General features: G+C 41.2%; 1 protein-coding gene across 2 annotated transcripts in view; it reads left to right on the plus strand.

Annotated features, from left to right (window-relative positions):
- LOC125453652 (E3 ubiquitin-protein ligase SH3RF3-like) overlaps positions 1–22,778 on the plus strand; it is a 374,596-nt gene that overhangs the window by 260,581 nt on the left and 91,237 nt on the right. For both annotated transcript variants that reach the window (XR_007247806.2, XM_048533495.2), the window contains exons 2-3: positions 2,950–3,225; positions 17,337–17,432. Coding sequence is in view for 1 of the 2 variants with exons in the window: in XM_048533495.2 (XP_048389452.1) it covers positions 2,950–3,225; positions 17,337–17,432 (372 nt within the window). In the remaining variant the exon portion in view is untranslated. The remainder of the gene's footprint in view (positions 1–2,949; positions 3,226–17,336; positions 17,433–22,778) is intronic.

A 22,778-nucleotide genomic window follows, 5' to 3' on the forward strand; every position in this document is an offset into this window, starting at 1 on the left:
CATGCTGCTGAAAGAAGCCATTGACATCTGCACAGAATCATTGCTATATAACAGCATAACTGGCATTTTTGAGTCTTTACTTATTGAATTTACTTACTTCATAATTTGTGCAGTAAACTTCTGTTTTAGTGACAAACGTTCACAAACATTGAATCTGCAACTGTGTGTAATGATTTCCTTTCATACTTTATTTCCTCCATCCTTTGACTGTATGTGCTCAAATTCATGTATTAGATGGAGCTGTCAAATGCACTCTCAATCCTCACTGTGCTTGTTGCTCAGACTTTACGGGTTCTCCCCTGCTGATCTGTGCAAACTTACCTTCACCAGTCGATGTTGCGGCTAGAATTGCATCTCCACACAGTATGAAATTCACCTCATCAGCAGTCTTGCAAGTTGGGCCATTGCTATTTGCTGACATTACAAGTTTGATGCAGAAATAGAAAGTGTCAAGGTTATTCTGCAGGACAATGGCTATCATGTTCAGGTCAATATTTACTGTGTATGGTGCAAGCTCACAAATGGGCAGAAGATCACCACTTTTAAACCTGTAAAGTACCTGGTCTTCCTCAAACTACACAAAAAAGAAGTATTTTAAAAGAGACTGTTATCCCTCACCTCAGTGCACACATACAAAAATAGCTGACGCTTTAAACATTTTTTTAATTGTCTATCCTTTGCAATAATGAAAGTGCCATGTAACTTAGACAATTTATCAGTACAGCAGAGTGTGCCCAACATTAGGACCTGTGAAGCCAGTAATCAAGTAGTCCAGTTTTATTTCAGTTCCTTGAAAGAAACTTAGACACCTAATTTTATGGTTGACCCTTGGTTATTATGATAAGTGTTTGATGCAAACTGTATGGCTAGGTTAAGTTGTTGCTGCTAGAGGGCAGCTCATGAAAGATATATTAAAGGGCCAATGCACTCAACGAATCGATCCCACACTACAATGAAATAAAAGGACACGTTGGTTACATTTCAAATGGCTGTCTGGAGTCAGATTTAATGCTACTCACTGAGTGTGAGGTAGAGGGCGTATTAAATCCAGTGGCAGGAGTCATGCTGCACGGCCCATTGAGGCCCTAATGTGGGCAGCTAGCAGCTAGAGAGGCCAATGCCAAGTGAGCAGCCTGGCAGGTTTTCCTGCACAGGCATGTGGTAGGCAGGCCTCCTTAACAATCCCTGTAGGCCAATCAGAGGTCCTAGCCACCGACCCCGAATCACCCAGAAGGTAGTTGAGAGTCAACCGCATTGCCGTGAGTTTGGAGTCACATATAGGCCAGACCAGATAAGGATGGTAGTTTCTTTACCTGAAGGATGTGAGTGAACCAGATGGGTTTGTACAACAATGGACAATGGTGGCCACTGCGTTGGCTTTAAATTCCAGATTTGTTTCTATTGATTTGAAATTGCACCATCTGCCATGATAGTATCACTGTACCAGGCTTCCTACACCTCCATCGTGTCTAACATCTGCTCCCTCACTGACCCTTGACCCCACCACCTCAAACAAAATCCTAACCCAACACAGACTACTTCCTCAATTCCCACGTGTAGCCTTGCCTTAACAACAGTGGTGATCCTGGTGCTTAGTACTGTCAGCCTCTGATTGAGCAGCAACTACCTGAGGAGGGATTTTTATGTATTCACTCATGGGATGTGGGCAACCCCCTCACCGACAGACATTTCTTACTCATCCCTAGTTACCTTTGAGAAGGTGGTGATGAGCTGCCTCCTTGAGCTGCTGCTGTGTTGTGTTTATGAGGCACAGATCCTGTCTGCAGGCTAATGAGTGCCTGGGCCATCTCCCACTACCCCTGACTTTTTTAAGCTGAGCCTTGCAGGATCACAACACTTTGTATAACTCAGCTGCTGATTTCAGAATCTGGATTGACTCTCTTTCCATGTTAGAAACTGCATTATACATTTACACATCATGATCATACTGATGCACATGCCACAGATACATGTAATGTTATGGTTCAGGCCATGATTCATTTTTGGATATATTTTAGAACCACAGCCATGTTGAGGATACAAAATGCAATGTGTGAAAATGCTGAAAATAGACAGCAAGAGAGTAGTAAGGGAATGGAATGCTTTGCCTGCAGTGGTAGTAGATTTGCCAACTTGATGTACATTTAAGTCGTCATTGGACAAACATATGGATGTACATGGAATAGTGTAGGTTAGATGGGCTTCAGATCGGTATGACAGGTCGGCACAGCATCGAAGGCCGAAGGGCCTGTACTATGCTGTAATGTTCTATGTTCCATGTTCAACTGAAAGGAGAAACTAAAAGGTTAATATTTAAATGTTGTTACCTTTTAATTTATTTCTGTTATTGATGAACTTGGTGTGTATTTCCAGTGTTTTCTCTGTTTCAATTTCAGATTTTCAGGATTTCTTATGTATATGTAATTGTAAAGTGGTTGGTCTAAGGGAAATATCAGGCCAAAAGAAAATTAGAGCAACTGTTTCCTTTCTTTTGTTTGGTTACAGTTCAGAATAGGCAGACTACATTGAGAACTGCATTTTGAGTAACTCCAGCCTCTTCTGCTGTTTATTGTCACAAGCAAGCTACTCTTATCCAAAAATAGTTTAACACTACAAACGTAGAATAAATTTATTTCACTTCAATATTTGTGGAATTGGAGCCAAAAAAAACTTGAGTGAATGACCCATATGGTGGTTTTATTTTAAATCATTGTTTTTTTTAGTGGAGGTTCAAGTTTGATCAGAATCTTGAGTAAAATTAGGCAGTCACATTATGGTAAAAGCTGCTGAAATACAAGTACCAATTTAACCACATTTCAGTTAAATGGAAATAATGCTTACATTTGGAAGTTGGAATTATCAGTACAAAGTATGAAGCTCTGATGTGAATGCATCTATTTACTGTGCACGGGTAATAAACATTAATCATTGCTGTGCTTTGGATTTCAGAGTGTTCCACAGTTACCATGTGCTAAGGCTCTCTACAACTATGAAGGGAAAGAACCTGGCGATCTTAGTTTCTGCAAAGGTGATCTCATCATTCTACGACGTAAGGTGGATGAGAACTGGTATCATGGCGAGCTTAATGGTACCCATGGCTTTTTCCCAGCTAGTTATATTCAATGCATCAAGCCTCTTCCACAGCCTCCACCTCAGGGCAAAGCACTTTATGACTTTGAAGTAAAGGATAAAGAGCAAGACAAGGACTGTTTGACTTTCTCAAAGGTAAAATGGTTATTGAACAAATGTACCAAATATCACTTTTTAAGCAGTAAGTGTTTTATATTTACCCAGTTAGTGCATTATCATAAAATGAGCTTCCCACCCATCTCTGCCATCTAACAGTGTTGGAAAGCACTGTATAAGAAAATATTAGAACTTCTGTAACTATCTAACAATAATGTTGTATTGCTAAGGCAGTTCCTTGCATTCCTTGAAAAGTAATGTAAATAAGGGTTCATGCTCCTGAATTTTACAGAAGTTATGGCTGTAGTAAAAATGTTACAAAATATTAATCAATTTACCTAACATCCATATTATGCATTCCATTTACCCACATCTATCTCAAAGCCCATTTTTGCTCTTCAGTTCAGATGTTCCTCTGACACTGGAAATGTTTGTCAGGTAACAGTTTAAAATTATGTAAATAACTATTCAATAACTGTGCATGTTCAGTTGTAAAGCATAAGTTTCTGGAAAAGCTCAGGAGGTCTAGTCTTTCTGAGGAAAGGTCACTCACTCCATAATGTTAACACTGATTTCTCTCTACAGATGCTGCCAGATCTGCTAAGTTTTTCGAGCAATTTCTGTTTTTCTTTCTGATTTACAGCATCCACTGTTCTTTTGGTTCCTATCCAAATGTATTTGGGTTGCTACTGGTGTTGCAAGATGTGTATTATAACTGAGAAAATGAGATTTAGCTTTCGCTCATGGAGGAACAAGTTTCGAATGTGACTTCACTTTATCCTAAAGTTCAGTTACAGACAGATTTCAGCTAGCTGTAGTATTCAGGCAAAAGTTGGGTCCAATATGATTCCAAAGTAACTCGCATGGATCCATTCGAGCAGAAGTTAAAGGCAATGGGGAATTTATAAGAGTTAGGGGGGGGTATGATGGAAAGGCAGATAAACCAAAGGAATAATAAACCAAAGATACAGTCAGGTAGATGTGTGATGTCCAGGAAAGGTAGGAGGGGTAGGCAGATTCATTAGCACTTTGCATTTACTTCAAAATATCTGAAGATATTTCTGTCTCAGTTTGTTCCACATTCTGTAGACATGACCTATAATGCCCCTTTTTAATTCTGACAAAATGTTAAAGTAATCCAAGATGAAGGACGGGAAAAAAAATTTTGGCTGTAAGAGCTGTTTGTTTTTTTGAGGCATTTTCATTGTTGAAGCTGATTTCCTTAAATTATAGGAGCAGTAATTACTGTTTTATAAGCTGTTGCATTGTTTTTGAACTTTGGGGGAAAAATAATCAAAACAACAGCACTTTAAAAAGGAGGAAGAGAGACAAAGGTAGTGATCATATGGGAAGTGATTCAAATGGAGAAAGAAACCTAAACTGCAATCTGACCCAGCAATAACCTGCATGGCTGTTGCCTTTGCTATCTGGTTTCAAGTATCTCTGGACATCGGAGTTCATTCTAAGGAAAATAAACAAACAGTAAAGTTCATAGCTGACCTTGAAGAAACCTGTGTGTGGGAGCTCACAGCAGGGGAGCAGCTAAATGGCTTTTTAAAGTGTAACTTTACTGTTTTTCTTTTGTAAATCTACAATAGTGAGTACATGGGTTTCTTTTTGATTGTATGTTGTTATTGAGATCTGTCTCTTGATTCAACTTTAAAAATATAAAAACAAAGGTACTAAACTAGCCTGGAGCAGTACTTTTAGAGCAGTAATACTGTGCAATTTTCTGGGTCTGTGGATTGTTAAGGTGAAAAAGCGGCCTTTTGTAGACTGATATGTTGTTCCTGTTGGATCTGGGAGTTTAGGGAGCATTTCCATGTTACTAATGATTATCTCTGCAGGAAGTGTGTTTGGTTGCGAATTGTATTGGATTGCAAGGATTCATTTGAGCAGAAGTTAGAGGCAATGGAGAATTTATAAGAGCTAGGGGGTATGATGGAAGGGCAGATGCAGGAAGGGAGATAAACCGAAGATACAGTCAGGTAGATGTGTGGACTCCAGAAAAGGTAGGAGGGGTAGGCAGACAGTGCAGGAGTTTCCTATGGCAGTCCCCATTTCAAACAAGTGTGCTGTTTTGGAAAATGTAGGGGGTGAAGGACTCTCAGGGGAATGAAGCACTGGCAGCCAGGTTTCTGGTACCAAGACTGGCTGTAATATAATGAAGGTCAGGCCAGATTCCAACCAGTCGAGAGTAATGGTGGACTTTCTAGTCAGAGGTGCAGACAGATGATTCTGCATCTGACAGCAAGACATCAGAATGGGGTGTTGCCTCCCTGGAGCCAGGGATTTCTCAGAGAGGGTGCAGAATATTCTCAAAGGTGAGAGGGACCAGCAGGAGGCCATTGTACACATTGGAACTAATAACATAGGAGGAGAAAAGGATGAGATTCTAAGGAGAGAATATAGGACGTTGGGCTGGAATTTAAAAAGTAATTCCTTGAGGGTCTTTTTAATTCTTTGACAGGATGAGGGTGTCACTGGCTAGGCAGCATTTATTGTCCGTCCCTAATTGCCCAGGGGGCAGTTAAGCGTCAACCACATTGCTGTGGGTCTGGAGTCACATATTGGCCAGACCAGGTAAGAATGACACTTTTCTTCCCTAAAGGGCATAAGTGAACCAGATTTTTTTTTCCCCCAATAATTGGCAATGGATTCATGGTCATCATTAAACTGTTAATTCCAGATAATTATTGAATTCAATTCCCACCATCTGACCATCTGCTGTGGTGGGATTTGAATCTAGGACCCCAGAACATTATCTAGGCCTGTAGATGAATAGTCCAGCGATAATACCTCTAGGCTATCACCTCCCCATAATAGGGTTGGTCCCAGTGCCACAAGCTGATGAGGGTATAAATGGGAGGATAGAACAGATGAATGTGTCACTGAGGAGCTGGTGCACAGGAGAAGGATTCACATTTTTGGATCATTGGAATGTCTTCTGTGGTAGAAGTGACCTGTATCAGAAGGATTGATTGGAAAGGAACTAATGTACTAGTGGGGAGGTTTGCTAGAGTTACTCAGGGCAGTGGGAGACAGGTAGATAGTGAGGAAAGAGATTAGTCTGAGACTGGTACAGTTTGAAAAAGGAGTAAGTCAAACAGACCAGACAGGCAAGAACTAAGTAGAGAACAAGGTAGGACTAAACTAAACTGCATTTTTTCAATGCATGAAGCCTAACAGGGGAGGCAGATGAACTCAGGGCGTGGTTAGGCATATGGGACTGGAATGACATACCAATTAGAGAGGCGTGGCCCAGGGATGGAAACGACTGACAATCTAATGTTCCAGGACATACATGCTATAGGAAGGATAGAAAAGGGGAGCAAGGGAGGAAGGGGAATGGAATTTTTGAATTGGGATAATATTTTGGCTGTATTTAGGAAGATCTTTCAGCGATTAGGTCCAAGGAAGTTATCTGGATGGAACTGAGAAATAAGAAAGGGATAACCACCTTATTGGGATTGTACTACAGACCCCCCAGTAGACAGTGGGAAATTGAGAAACAAATTTGTAAGGAGATCTCAGTTATTTGTAAGAATAATTGGATGGTAATGGTAGTGGATTTTAACTTTTCAAACATAGACTGGGACTGCCAAAGTGTTAAGGGCTTGGATGGAGAGGAATTGGTTAAATGGGTACAAGAAAATTTTCTGATTCAGTATGTTGATGTACCTACCAGACAAGGTGCAAAACTTGACTCACTCTTGGTAAATAAGGCAGGGAAGGTGACTGAGGCATCAGTCGGAGAGCAGTTTGGGACCAGTGACCATAATTCCATTGGTTTTAATATAGTGATGGAAAAGGATAGACTGGATCCAAAAGTTAAATTTCTTAATTGAGGAAGGTCAATTTTGATGGTATTCGGTAAGAACTCTGAAAAGTTGATTGGGGGGTGGATGTTCGCAGGTAAAGGGACGGCTGGAAAATAGGAAGCCTTCAAGAATGAGATGAAGAGAGTCCAGAGACAGTATGTTCCTGTTAGGGTGAAGGGCAAGGCTGGTAGGTGTAGGGAATGCTGGATGACTAGCAAAATCAAGGTTTTGGTCAAGAATAAGAAGGAAATTCCTAGAAGCATGGCATTCCAACCGGAATTCCATCAACAAACACATTGACTTGGAGCCAAGCTACCATCCCCTGAGAAAAAGAACAGGAAATGACATCACCAACCCAAGGAAACCTAACCAGATAAATAGAAAGCAGGACATAACACCAGCGCTTCGTCGGAGGCTCACTGATGATGTTACCTAGAATGGTGACGAAACGTCTGAAAACTAACCTTCCAGCTCAGCGAGAAAACTCACATCCAGAAGGAAACATTTGCCAAGTATAAACAGCAGAAATCGAGTGATTCCCTAGAAGAGTATAAAATATGAATAGTACACTTAAGAGGGAAATCAGGAGGGCAAAAAGGAGACATGAGATGGCTTTGGCAAACACGGTTAAGGAGAATCGAGAGGGATTCTACAAATACATTAAAGGGAAAGGATTGGGCCTGTTAAAAATCGATATGTGGAAACACAGGAGATGGGATAGATACTAAACGAGTATTATGCATCAGTGCTTACTGTGGAGAAGGATATGGAAGGTAGAGAACCTGAGAAAATAAATTGCGACCTCTTGAAAAATGTCCAAATTACAGAGGATGAAGTGCTAGATGTCTTAAAAAACACATAAAGGTGGGTAAATCCTACAACTCTGTGGGAAGCGAGGGAAGTGATTGCTGGGCCTCTCGCTGAGCTATTTGTTTCATCGATAGCCACTGAGAAGGTGTCAGAAAACTGGAGGTTGATTAATGTGTTGCCACTATTTCAGAAAGATGGTAGGGAAATGTCAGGGAACTATATACCGGTGACCCTGGCATTGGTGGTAGGCAGGTTGTTGGAGGAAATCCTGAGGGAGAGGATTTACCTGTATTTTGAAAGGTAAGGACTGACTAGGGATGGACAACGTGGCTTTGTGCATGGGAAGTTGTGTCTCACCAACTTGGTTGAGTTTTTTGAAGAAGTAACAAAGAGGAGTGATGAAGGCAGAGGGGTGGACGTGATCTATCTGGACTTCAGTAAGGCATTCAACAAAGTTCCTCACGGTAGACCAGTTAGCAAGGTTAGATCACATGGAATATGGGGACAACTAATCACTTGAATATAGAATGGGCTCAAAGTTAGAAGACAGAGGGTGATGGTGGAGTGTTGCTTTTCAGACTGGAGGCCTGTGAACAACGGTGTACCACAAGGATCGGTGCTGGGTCCACTGCTTTTTGTCATTTATATAAATGACTTGGATGTGAAGGTAGGAGGTACGGTTAGTAAGTTCACAGGTGACACCAAAATCGGAGCTGTAGTGGACAGCAAAGAAAGTTACCTCAGAGTAGAATGGGATCTTGATCAGATGGATCAATGGGCCAAGGAGTAGCAGATGGAGTTTAACTCCGGTAAATGTGAGGTGCTGCATTTTGGAAAGGCAAATCAGGGCAGCACTTATACACTGAAATATAAAAACGTCCCGGGAGCATCGCTGAACAAAGAGACCTTGGAGTGTATGGTCATAGTTCCTTGAAGGTGGAGTCGTAAGTAGATAGGATAGTGAAGAAGGCATTTGGTATGCTTGCATTTATTGGTCAATGCATTGAGTATAGGAGTTGGAAGATCATGTTGTAGCTGTACAGAACCTTGGTTCGGCAACTATTGAAATACTGCATGCAATTCTGGTCTCGTGGCTATAGATAGGATGTTGTAAAACTTGAAAGGGTTCAAGGGTTCATAAAAAATTTTACAAGGATCTTACCAGAGTTGGAGGGCTTGAGCTACAGGGAGAGGCTGAATAGGCTGGTACTATTTTCTCTGGAGCTTCAGAGGCTGAGGGGTGACCTAATAGAGATTATAAAATCATGAGGGGCACGGAGAGGGTATATAGATAAGATCTTTTCCCCGGGGTGGGGGAGTCCAAAACTAGAGGGCATAGGTTTAAAGTGAGAGGGGAAAGATTGGAAAGGGACCTAAGGGGCAACTTTTACACGCAGAGGGTGGTGGGTATAAGGAATGAGCTGACAGAGGAAGCAGCGGAGGCTGATACAGTTATAGCATTTAAAAGTCATCTGGATGGGTACATGAAAAAGAAAGAGTTAGAGGGATATAGGCCGAATGCTGGCAAATGGGACGAAATTTATTTGGAATATCTGGTTGGCATGGAGGAGTTGGACCAAAGGGCCTGTGCCTGTGCTTTACAGCTGTATGACTGTATGGTATTGAGGTTACACTATGCACTTACTTATAGTTTTGTTCTTTGGTGTGCACAGAATCCCAGAAATTCTTGTTCAACCCTAGATGCATTTCACTCCATGAGAAGCTTTTATGCTTCACCCTTGGATCAATTAGGAATATATTGTGCACCAGCACAATTACATATCATTGTGCCGTTTATTTATAAATCGTCATCAAAATTGGCGTGAAGTTATACTGCATCCAGATGTTGGGCAGATCATGTGGGAACCAGCTGGTGGCTACTTTAGGAATAAATCATTTAAGTTATAGAATGATAATTTAATATCATCAGCGGAAAAATTCTGAAATTGTTACTTGGTCTCACCACCTTGCTTAATTTATTTTAACATTTTCCATCTCTATGGGGGAGAAAAAGAGATTTCCAATATTCTGTTGTTCTTTGCAGCACATCAATGCTCTCTGTCATCTGTCTGTCTCTCTTTCCTAGTTATCTTCAAACTGGTTTTGATTTCCAAAACAACTTGATAGGCAAGTAGAAATTGCATTTACAAAGAAAACAAATGGTTTAGATTCTATTGTGAATTTTGATTATCAGCTGGAAGTGAAAACATATCAGGAAAACACTACTAAATTCACCCATTAATTTAAAGGTGCAGCAAGTCCATTTCCTAACCATATTATCTACTGGGGCTCTAAAAAAGAAAACAGAAATTCAGCTAACTCCGTGAAATTCCTCTCTAATTCCCTAAGGCAATTGATCAAGTTCTAGGAGACGACAAGTAGCATAAGAGCATCGTAAAACCGAAGGTAATTAGCAGTTTCCCTCTTATGCCTCCTCTCACGAACATGTTAAAATTCTTTGAATTTACTCAACATCCAAACATCCACAACCCTTTGGGCAGAGAATTCCAAAGATTCGCAAGCTACATTAGTGAAGAAAGATCTCCTCCTCTCAAGCCATACTGGTCCTCTGTAGCTTTCTAAACTCTCCAGCCAGAGGGGAATATCCCCTCATAATTGATCTTGTTAAACTATTCTTCCGCTCAACTGTTGAGTCTTGTGTTTCAGTGAAATCATCTTTCCTTCTTTTAAGCTGCAGAGAGGAGAGTCCCTGAGTCTACTCAGCCTGGCCACACTGGGCAGTCCTCTCACACCAGGAAAGAACATAGTGACATAACAAGGTGTAGAGCTGAATGAACACAACAATATAGTGAAACTTCGCTGCACAGCCTCCAAGGCAAGTGCATCCCTAAATACCCCACTTATATCACAAGAGCACCACTCTTGTACTCTGTGAAAATTGCAACATATTACAGAAAAACAATGGCCCTCAGGGCAGGACTTCAGCAAAGCTTAAGAGACACAAAGTAAATCAGGAAGTTGTTTTTTTTAGGGAGGATTTGTTTAAGAGCCCAAAGGAAGGAAAGATTGGCACACAGTCTCATAGTTAAGAAGAATGAGAGAGTCAGAAACTGTGTATTGAGTGTAGATTTTTGTTTATTCATTCACAGGATATGGGTGCCTTTTGCTAGGCCAGTATTTATCGTCCATCTCTAATTAATCTCATAGCAAGTGGCGAATTAGCAGGCTGTCTGCATATTTGCCCATTAGGGATGACGCCAGGGTCTGGAGACAGAGGGCGCATACCATGTGTCTTGTTGCAACAGACAGTGGACTTCATTTTGTCGCCAGTGTGAACATTAAAAAAATCTCCCCCAAACATTATTTGCTTATTTTATGGCTTTTAAGCTTTGTTGATGTCTTATCCTGAGGCCCATTGTTTATCAGTAAAATGCCACAACTTTCGCACAGTACTGGAGTGGTGCAACATATATCTTGCAATTAAAAAAACATAAATCTTGCAATAAAAAATACAATATTGAGGAATATACTTGCCTCAGAGGCTGTGTAGTGAAGTTTCACAAGACTGATTCCTGAAATGAGATGATTGCCCCATGAGGCCAGACTGAATAAAATGGAGTCTTCCCTCTGAGCATTGCTGAGGGACAAATAATTGCGAAGTAATGGTGAGTTCTGTTACATTAGTTCATAGGATGTGCTTGGCAATTGCAAGAGCAACGTTTGTTGCCCATCCCTAATTTGCCCTTGAAAAATTAATAGTGAGCTACCTTTCTAAATTTGCTGCAGACCCTGGGGAATAGATGTTTTCAGAAACGAATTCCAGGATTTTGATCCGGCCAGTGAGGGAACAGCAATATATTACCAAGTCAGGATGGTGATGGCCTTGGGGGAGAAATTACAGGTGATGGTGTTCCCATGTATCTATTGCCCTTGTCCTTCTCGGTGGTATAGGTCAGAGGTTTGGAATATGCTATCAAAACAGCATTGGTGAGTTGCTGCAGTTCATCTTGTAAAAAGTGTGCACTGTTCCACCATGCATTGGTGCTGGCTGGAGTGAATGTTTCAGTTCCTGGATGGGGTGCCAATCAAGTGGACTGCTCTGTCTTGAATGTTACCAAGCTTCTGGAGTGTTGTTGAAGCTGCACCCATCCAGGCAAGTGTGGAACATTCCATCACATTCCTGACTTGTCCCATGTAGATGGTGGACAGCCTATGAGGAGCAGAAGAGGTGAGATACTTGCTTCCTCATTCCCCCAGCCTCTGACTTGATGTTATAGCCATAATTCTAATCTCACTGGTCGAGTTCTGTTTCTGGTTAATGGTAAGCCCAGGATCTAGATAGTGGGGTATTCAGTAATTGTAAGACCATTGAATGCCAAGAGGCAATGGTTGAATTTTGTCTTAACCATCCCTGGCTCACCATATGCTTAATCATCCCAATTCTGGATATTGGCCAGGTATTGTTACGTGTCGACATAGACTGCTTCGGTTTGTGATGAATGGTGGAAGCATTACAACTTGTGAGACTGTAGTTCACATCGTGATGGTCAACTCTGTTAAACATTGCCCGATAAGTACAAAAGCCTGACGCTGGCAGTTTCTGGCTTCTGTTTTCCCTGTGCCTTCTTTTGAGCAGTTGCGCTTTCTGTATCTCCTTTCTTCTTCCATTGCCCTTTCAAACAACTTTTAGAGGTGATAGCTGTCAGCAATTGTGTCCCAGTTGTCTGCCACCTTTGTCTCTCGTTTGCAGGAACCTTTGTAGTGGAGGTATGGGTGTCTAGCAGGTCGTAGCCGAGCAGCCAATCACTGGAAAGAAGGAGTTTGGCGATGTGGCCATTACCCATTTGACGAATGTGGCCGAGCCATTCACGATGTTGGCTAAATATTGTGTGTGTGTTAATGGAATTAGTATCCTCCCAGGACTCCTGGAGTTGGTGATCCTGTCTGGCCAAGAGATGTGAAGGATATGTCTGACATTGTTGTTAGAAACTGCTCAACCTTTTCCTCTGCCTAGCTTATATGTTCGGGGCCTCACTCCCTCAGAGGAATGCACTGAGGATGCAGGGTAATAGGGTTTTGTGTTCTCAGTCAGTTGCTGTTATTCCACTCACTTTTCTTCAGCTTGGATATAACAGCTGCAGCTTTAGCAATACATTGTGGATTTTAGCATCAAATGACAGATTGCAGTGAATGTGTAGCCTGGATACCTGTGAATCTATCAACAAACTCCAGCAACACATTGTCCATCCTGATAGATGTCAGTATGGGCTACATTCTCAAGCATGACATTTGTCTTCCTGTTGTTGATAGTTAAACCAAGTTCAATGACTTTAAGAGAGCCTGTCCAGCTGCTGCTGAAGCCACGCCTCTATGTAGAATGTTAGTGCTGGATCACCAGCTTGGAGCAACTCTCTGATAAGGACGTGGGTTTCAGGTGAAGGAGGCTGAACAGCTTTCCATCAGTATGAAAGCAGACATCCTTTGCAGATGACCTTGAGACATCATTGTCATCATCCATCACTCAATAATGAATATGATTGTCCATCTAGGAAATACTGTGTCACAGATCATGGGTTCTATGGCTCCTTGTGTAGCTGACGAACCTGATCTTAGAGCTGTAACTCCACCCATACGTTTGCCAGGCATTCCTTTCTGCTGTTTCTTTTCTGTATTTTCTCTTGCTGAATGCTGTTCTCTAAGTATTGAATCCCTTCATACAGGAGTTTCCTGTAAGTTGGTTTCTTCTGAATAAAGGTCTCCCATGCATTGATATCTGTGCTCCATTTCTTCAGGCAGTCTTTGAAATGCCTCCTTTGTCCTCCTCTCGAATGGGTACATTTCTTGAGCTGGACAAAAATTTGTTTTGGGAGTTGGAATTTGGGCATCTTAAACACATGGCTGGTCCAGCAGAGTTGGCTTTGGATGGTCAAGATCTCAATACCACTGGCTGCTTCAAAGACACTGATGTCAGTACACCTATCCTCCTAGCTGATGTGGAGAATCCATCTCAAACAGCATGAATGGTGCTTCTGAAGGATTTTGAGGAGACATCTCACCATAGTGTACGTTCCAGACCCATACAGAAGAGTTGGAAGGAAGACTGCCTTGGACACAAGGACCTTGGTATCCATATGGACATCATGGTCATTGGAAACTTTCATCCTTTGGCATCCAAAGGGGCCTTTCGCAGATTGGTTGCGATGATGAATCTCTGCATCAATATCAGTCTTAGAAAGGAGATGGCTTCACGGGTCAGGGAATTATTCCATGTTTGGGGGGGATTTCTCCATTGATCTTAATGGAAGGATGAACCACGACTTGATCTGGGACAGTTCAGTAAGGGATTTGAGTCATCTTAAGGTTGAGGCTGGGACCAGTTGTTTGGCATGCTTTAGCAAAGACCTCACATGAGACTTGAAGATTTTTTTCCAAGCAGTAAAGAGATCCCCAACATCAAGATTTCCTTGTTACTGGAACTGGATCTGCCTTCTGCCAAGGACTGTGTGTCTGCTGATGTGCAACAGTATTCCCATGTTAAGAGATGACCTACACAAGGTGTCTCAAGGTATATGACAGCGACAAAGAGAATAATGTACCAAAATCTATCAGTGCCAGGCCACAACCCTGTTTGACCTCTCATTACAGATTGCAAATGATTCTGATGTAGCCCTGTCTTAACTAACCTTATTGATCACCTTGGATAAGGAGTTAATCATTTTGAACACGGAAGGAGACGATTGTGTTGAGCAACTTGGTGACAATCATGTCAGTTGTAGATCATCCTGTTCTAAAACCACCTTCAGATTCAGGGAAGATGCGTTCAGCCAGAATCTGCAGTCTGACAGGAGCAACACGACAAACACTTAACCTAAGCAGGGAAATGTCTCAATATTTGTTGCAATTACTGTGTTGACCTGGTTCTTGTATAGGGTCACAGGTCTTTACTTCTTACATATCCGGTATCACTACTCCCTCCCTACAGCAGAGACAGAGCAGTTTGCTTCCCTTGATTGAAGAATTCAGGTCCTGTAGCATCAGCCTGTGGGGATTTTGAGTGATTGGAAAGCTTTGCTACTACTCTGGGTTCAATTTCAGGATTCCAGTTCTGCTGTGACAGACAGGCTCTCTGTGGTGTCTAGAGTTTCCTTGAATACAGTTTTCTGCTAAGTGTGCAGCTCAATATCATGTCCCACCTTCTCTGCCATTATTTATTGCAGTCAGTAATGACATTTATTTTCAATGGAGCTACTTTCTTTCCTGATGGACCTGTTGCCTTTCTGTCCATACCATTTCAAGTGTAGAAGGACCTGAAGATATTCTGGCAAAGATGTAACCAGTTGTCATTGGCACATTAAAACTGAAAGAGCTGCAGATGCTGTAAAACAGGAACAAAAACAGAAGTTGCTGGAGAGTTCAGCAGGTCTGGCAGCATCTGTGAAGGGAAAAACAGAGTTAAAGTTTTGGGTCCGGTGACCCTTCCTCAGAACTGAAACGGCCACCGGACCCAAAACATTAACTTAACAGAGATTGCCTGTTCACTTATAGAATCCTTACTGTTTGGAAGCAGATCATTCAACCCAGCAAGTCCACACTAACCCTCTGAAGAGCATCCCACCCACACCCTCTTCCTGCATTTCCCATGTCTAATGCACCTAGCCTACACATCCCTGAACACTAAAGGGTAATTTAGCATATCTATTAATCTAACCTGCACATCTTTGGACTGTGGGAGGAATCCAGAACATCTGGTGGAAACACATGTAAGCACAGAGAGAATATGCAAACTCCACACAGTTGCCTGAGGCTGGAATCAAACCCAGGTCCCTGCCACTGTGAGGCAGCAGTGCTAACCACTGAGCCACCATGCTGCCTTATTTAATTTGAGGATCTGTTTGTTTTAATCAGACTATATGGCTGCTGTTGCTGTGAGGATGACATTTCTGCTTTGAATGAGAAAGCTTCAAGTGTTGCACCATAACATTACTGCACACCAGGGAAAGGTGTGTATCACAGTTAGAGTGATGATGGTTGTGTGTATTGAGAATGCTGTTCAGAATCATGACAGGCATTGATCAGTGTGAGCTAGTGACAATGCCCTGAACTTGTCTGGCTCCAAGTTACCTTGTGGCTTGATTTTCTGAAAGAAGGTGTCAGTTACGCAAAGTCATGGTATCAACAAAGCTCAAGTTGTCTCCAACTCATCTCATTTACCATTCCCAGGTGATGATGTCAGAGGCAGGAGGGCCATCCTTCGTGCATAGCATCCACTCTTCGCTTTGAAATTCCTCAGTGTGAATAATGTTCTGCTTGGGAATTGTGCTGACATGATTGTGTCAAGCTCTTCATAGAATTGTACTTTTGTTTCTGTAGTGGAACACAGCCCTGGCAAGTAGATACTTATGAGGTTACTTGTTTGAATTATGCGTTTTAAGAGAGGAAATGTGTTCTGTCTCATTTCTGGGTGCTAGTAACACTGAGAATAACAAATTCCTTATAGCCAAGCCTACCCCTGGCCCACATCTCCTGTGAACTCTTTCCCTGCCAGAGCCTGATCGCTTGTCGGGAAGCTGTGTTATTGTTAAGCCTGTCAACTTCGGTTGATGATCACGGCTGTCTTATACACATGGTCAATCATTAGTCATTCGAGCGCACATAGGCCTGATGTTCCAGTTTGCCAATTGAAGAGTTGGCATCTTTCTATTTGATTGCTGTGTTGGATTCAATCTACTTGTTGAGCAGTGAGAATCCAACACCCATTGAAACAGATGAACTGTGAGCACCCGTATTAATCGGGGTGGCCTGATTTAAGGTGGATGGCCAGTGGAATCCACTGGCCCCTCCTACTGTAGGTCGTAACTATTCACTATAGCAGTCAAGCTAGGCTTGTTCATAACTGCTGTCTCCTGAAAATGAATCACTCAGTGACCTTACTTATATCACAGCTTCATCATGTGCGTTGCTATCAGAGGACACAACCTGCCCCTGCGAGAGAGGCTGGAATCCAGAAGCAGGAAATCAGCCAATGCTTGTCTTTTAGAATTTGCTTACCTATCACCCCCTCCAAACGTGCTCCCCATCACCTCCCACCTTTCCCTGACTCCACATCCGCCTCTGAGGTCCTCATAAAATTCAGCCCATAAAGTATGAAAGGAGCCATGTATCAAATGACAATCTTGCCCTGGTGACCTGTCAGGAAAAAACATTTGTATGGTCTGTTGGAGAGCATTGAATACTTTCATCGGCTTGGGCTTTCTCGAATTAAAAGTTACAGAGACAATAAAAAAAGAGTTTCTATTTTAATAAAGGAAACCAAGGTTCAGGAACGGATGAGAGATTCCTTGGGGATCAGAAGGGATAATGAGGGCTAGCAATATCACTAGATTAAGAAGAAAGTAAAGGCGATGCTTATGAGAAAGGCAAATGACATAAAGAAATGTTGTCTTGAAACATCAAAAGAAATAGGGGTTTCAGCATAATTGGTCTTCATTTACATTATTTCCTTCGTTATTGTGAAATTCAACTGATTTCTTTTAATGTATATATCATTTCTCCTTTCAGGATGAAATTTTGACTGTCATAAGGAGGGTGGATGACAACTGGGCAGAAGGAATGCTAGGAGATAAGATAGGCATATTTCCACTCTTGTATGTTGAGGTGAGTCTATTAAAGCAACAGAAACTTATATTGTATTTCAGAGTATCTGATTTGTAATACTTTTATATGACCAATCATCTATATGTTTGTATATTAGATCCAATACAGCTAATAATTTACATTAGTTTATGATGTAATGATTATTGAAACATGCACGGAGAATACTGAAGAAACTCTTGAGCTGAAGTATTAGATGTATGCTGAAGAAGAGTATTATTGGGCCTGAAACATTAACTCTGCTTCTGTCTCTGTAGATGCTGCCAGACTGCAGACTTTCTCCAGCATTCTGTGTGTTTGCTTCAGATTTCCAGTGTCCTCATGATTTTGCTTTTATTAATGATTATTGAGATTTACTGTGCATTTTGACTTTATCTCTGTAGGAAGTTGAAAGGTGAGTTTGACCTTTCAAATATTATGTTGCTCAACTGATGTGTTGACTGGGAGGGGTATTAGTGAGATTGTTTTGGATTTTGGGTGAGTAGGTGGGTGTCATCAGCTGGGCTGTTTTAACTCTGAGAACTCATTTTCATTCTCCAAGTATGCTGCCCAAGTAGGCTTCCTCTGAATAGGTCAAAAGTGCAGAGTCTGGAATTACTGCTGGCACCAAAGTATGTTGTGACATTCCAGGGTGATTTCTGGGTGTGAAAGACATCAGTTCAGGGCTCCAGCTGCTGGAGTAAGTTTATAATGGACTCCCCTCTTGACTGTACTGTAATGAATGATCAATAGGCCATTCTCATATCATCATGGGCCTGATGTCAACCAGAGCTCCAACTTGCACGTACCTCTACAGCCAGGTAGGCACCTAACGAGAGTCCTGAGCCTGCTGGAGGCAGACAGGAGTTGAGTATCAATGAGACACCATGTGAGGCTGTTCAAATTACAAACTATTCCACTCGGTGGGAATATTTATCCTTATTTTCACCGAAAGAGAATGTTAATTAAAGCTTTTCTACTTGGGGTAATCTTTTATATAAAATTATACAGAAAATACAGTACAAAATGGACCAAAGTGTTTTGTGACTTCTACATTTTGTACACATACCCTTCCATTCTATCTTCCTTATTTTGTCTTTTCAACCCATCTTTCTCTTTCCTTTTCTCTCATGGACTAATCAGATTTCCTTTGAGAGAATCTAAGCTATTTCTACCCACCCCTTCCTGTGATAGCTAGTTTTACATTCTAACCAATCTAGATAAAGAGATCTCCTGTTTTCCTGTTATTATATTAGTAATTATCTTTCATGTTTTCGTTTGTAGCTCCTGTTTAGTTTTAAACATGGGCTGCTTTTTTGGTTGAACTTTAGCCTGATTTATGGGCATCCATGCAGGATGGGGCAGGGCTTGCATGGGGACTGGGTAGATTGAATGTCTTTCTCTTGAACCTGGCCAAGGTGTCTGTCCGTAGATCCAGGCAGTGGGCTGTGGTGGGGGTTGCATTACCCGACTGTCTGACCCTCTTCCATGCTCACCTCTGCACACGGGTGTCCACCAAAAGCGAGCCTAGGGTGTCCACCAGCCTGATTAGTGGCTTTTAGGGACTGGTGGGCACAGCACGGGATGGCATGCACCATCACCCTGGATAACGATGTTGTGGTTTGATTTTGAAAAGTTTCTGTTCCGTTTCTGTAAGTTTCTGTCGAGCGTTTGGTTTTCATTTTGTTACAGTGCTCCCCAGCAGGGGTGTCTAACCTGATTAACATTTTGTTTTTAAAGGGTAGAAAGGATGATTGACGTCTTGATCTTTTTGTTGCAGTGCCCAAACAGGGCTGTCTGTTTTTGTTCATTTAAGAAGAGTGAACAGGAGGATTGCATCCTCAAACCCAGAAATTACATCTTCATTTTGGTTTTGATAAATTTCCTTTGTAGGTTTCCATTGACCTTTTGATTTCTTTTTACAGCTCCCACTAGGGGATGTCTAAACTGTTACTGTTTATTTTTAGAAGAGTAGAAAGGATGTTTTAAGGCAGCACTCTACCCTAATCATAACCCACCATTTGATTAGTACAGCTACATATGGCAGTATACAATACCAGCTCTCTAACGCTTACCTTCAAATGACTGTCAGGTTTTCTAAGACAGCATATTTCTTTCTTTCTGATCTATACATAAAACTCTTGTATCATCCTCACATGACTGTCAAATGTTAGGCTTAAAACATTGGAGTTCTTTGCCACATGTGCGATTAAGTCCATAATCTTAAAACAGCAGCAAATTACCATTGAACTGATGAAGATTGTACCAATGAATGTGTAAGATCTACAAAAAGCTGTTAATAAAGAATCAGCAGCCAGCATATAGCTTCCAGTAAATCATCTGTCAAGCTGAAGGGGGTGTAAACCAACAAATTCACTCAACATATCTTACGAAAATTGTGACAACTGCCAACATGTTTTCTGAGTAACCAGAAAGCAGAATGCTACAAATAAAGTTTCTAATGTAATAAATGCATTAAAAGTTACATAGTTAACAAAATAATTCATTTATTTATACAGTTGCTTTTTATTTTCCAAGTTTGAAATCTCTCTCATGTTGCCCCTCTTCTGCCTTTACAGTGCTGCTAGTATACAGTGGCCTGTGGAAATCCTCTCCCATGGTGTGTTTTGGGTTCACATGGCTATTATGGGAGAGAATGACCTTCTACATTCCAATCCAACTGTGAAATTGAATAGCGCAGGCCTGCCAGGTTTCGTGAAAATGCAGCAGACTGTAAATGTTGTGACAGTGTTGCTGCACTGTGACCAGATGGTGGAAACAAGTAATAAATCAAGTGTAATTAATATTTTAAAATATTGCTGGAGTGATCTCAAGATTGAGTGATTCATTCAGTTCAAGTGGCAAAGTTTCCTACTGCTGGCAGAGTGAGGAAGAGGCAGTAGCTCATTGGAAGTGCCCTGATTACATCTTCATCATTGTAAAGGTTACCAAAAGGAACTGAATTACTACAGTTTAGAGTCTGCTTGTTTATTGAAATTAGTAATCATTCACACTCAGCAAACAAATAACTGAGTGGGAGTGGGGTAAGAGAAAGCATGAAGGGTTGTACTGCATAATAATAGAACTACAAAATATTAAAAACAATATGGTTGGATTAAAAAGCTGCTGTTGGTGTGACGAGTAAAACACACAGTCACATTGCTGTTGTTTGACAGAGTTGTGACCACTTAGACCATCTCATAACATAAACTGCATCTAGTTGTACTTGAAGCTAAACTGCACATATTAATGATGGGATACTTGAAAATATGCGCAGTTTACTGGAAATCTCCCATCCCTATGCACTCCATTGTTTCTCGTCTACCTCTTTAAGGGGCTACAACAGGCTTATGACAAGCAGCTGTCCTACCCAGATGGTCACCTAGTTAGAAGGAGCTCCTGTTGTATTTCAATGAAGCACATCTACTCAATTGACATCGGTCAGGTGCTCATTGATTTGATTAGGCAGTGGGAATTTGTCATCTATCCAACGTACACTCAAAGCAAAAACTGAATTCATGATTTCTACAGATTTACTGAGAAATGTCCTGCAATTAATTACCACAAAATTCAATATCCATTGCATACAGTAATTCTGGCGGATTTGATTACTTTGTTCCTATCCTCTACATTGGAGGCATTTAGTCTTGTGATAAAATGAAAATTACTGCAAATGTAATTTGGCATGGAAGCGAAGAGGAAAAGGGTGGGAAAGCTAAAATCCATTTCCTGTAGCAATGATTTCTGCATCAATTAAAGCCACAGTCTTTCACATTCTTACTTTTTGAAGTATTTGCCAAGTTCAGCATTTACACAGGATTTTTTTTATCTATCAAAGTATGTTTAGATTAACATTTTTAAGACATATACAGTCTACTTTTCATTTGGATTGTGAAACTCTGACTTTACGATTCATTTTTTATTCAGCCTTAAATTCTGATGATGTTATGTCATTTGCATTCGTTAATTTAAATTCCTTGATTTCTGTAGTACCCAAGGTGATTTTAAGTTATGAGGAGTAAACTGTGCACAGTCTGTTTTGTGCACTGTTTATAATATGGTGTTGGGTAACACTGTAAATCACAAGTATCTACTATAATTTTGGAAAAATTCCAGCTCCCTCAGTTTGTAAAGCTGTACCCACCTCTTCAGACAGTTTGGGATGACAAAAAGACAGTTTGGGAGTCTGGCAGGAAACACACTGACTCCACTTTTCTCAATGCTTTGAATGAAAATAATACTTTGAAATATGCTCCACCCTATGATCTCAACATGAAGCTGGGAACTAAGTAGTGGTGGATAATTCCTGCATCTAGACTATCAGATTGTGTCCTTTGCTATGGTACCATTTGGCAGCAGCTGAATATTTTCTGGTACCTTGCCCAGTTGTCCATTACCTATGTGTGAGCTTTGACCAGGAGCATTGGCAAGCTTTTTAACAGCATGAAAATTACCATGATCCCCTCTTCACCAAATGTCTGCACCTGGAATCACAGCAGGGGGAGTTGGATAGTGATCAGTTGTGGGAACCCGTGCCAATTTTCCTTTTCCTCAGCCAAGCCAATTATATCACCCCTAATGCATCTCAGCTGAGACCAGCTAACTCAGCATGGACAGCAGATTAAAGAGAAGATTTCTGTCCACAGTTCAGTTACTTGCTGGATAGACTTGTTGAACTTTGGAGAGCCGCGATTCAAGTCTTTTAAAGATTCTTGGCATGTTAACAGGTCCTTCTGACTGTTTCTTCATTTTGTGAGATATTTACATTTTATTGGGTCCAGAAAACCGAACATGGAACTCTTCATCTATTTTCCTCTATTTATACTCACCTTCTCATAAGAAGGAAAGTTACTGGTTTATCTGTGTGTGCAAGTCAGAGGGAAATAAAAAGAACACATGGACAGGTGATACCACTGATAAAAATGGGGATAAACTCTACTAAAGAGTTTTGATCCTGGCTGCTTTCTGGTGGTGTGAACAGGATGTACACAAAGCTGTATGTTGGGTGGGGACAGAATAAGGCTTAATTACAATGAATTTGCTGCTGGCACATTTGGATAGCTGCCACTGCTTGTGGAACCGTACCCCAACGTCTTTGGTTATCTTCAGGGGGAGTGAGAGAACAAGATTGAAAAGGAAAAAATCAAAGCAAACATAATGCAAGTCTTCAACCTATCTGTTACCTGGTTCATTTCAAAGTGCAACACTTTCTTACAAACGTTAAACAATGTTGAAGAAGAAAGAAAGTCTGTATTTTGCTGCTTTTGAAATCTTGGTCTTTCCCATGGGGAAGCTGCAGGGAATAATAAGCAGATGCAAATCGACAAAAATGACCTTGCACAATTAGTTTGTAATACTGTGTCACTTTGA

This window comes from Stegostoma tigrinum, chromosome 6 (assembly GCF_030684315.1).
Source record: "Stegostoma tigrinum isolate sSteTig4 chromosome 6, sSteTig4.hap1, whole genome shotgun sequence".
NCBI lineage: Eukaryota > Metazoa > Chordata > Chondrichthyes > Orectolobiformes > Stegostomatidae > Stegostoma > Stegostoma tigrinum.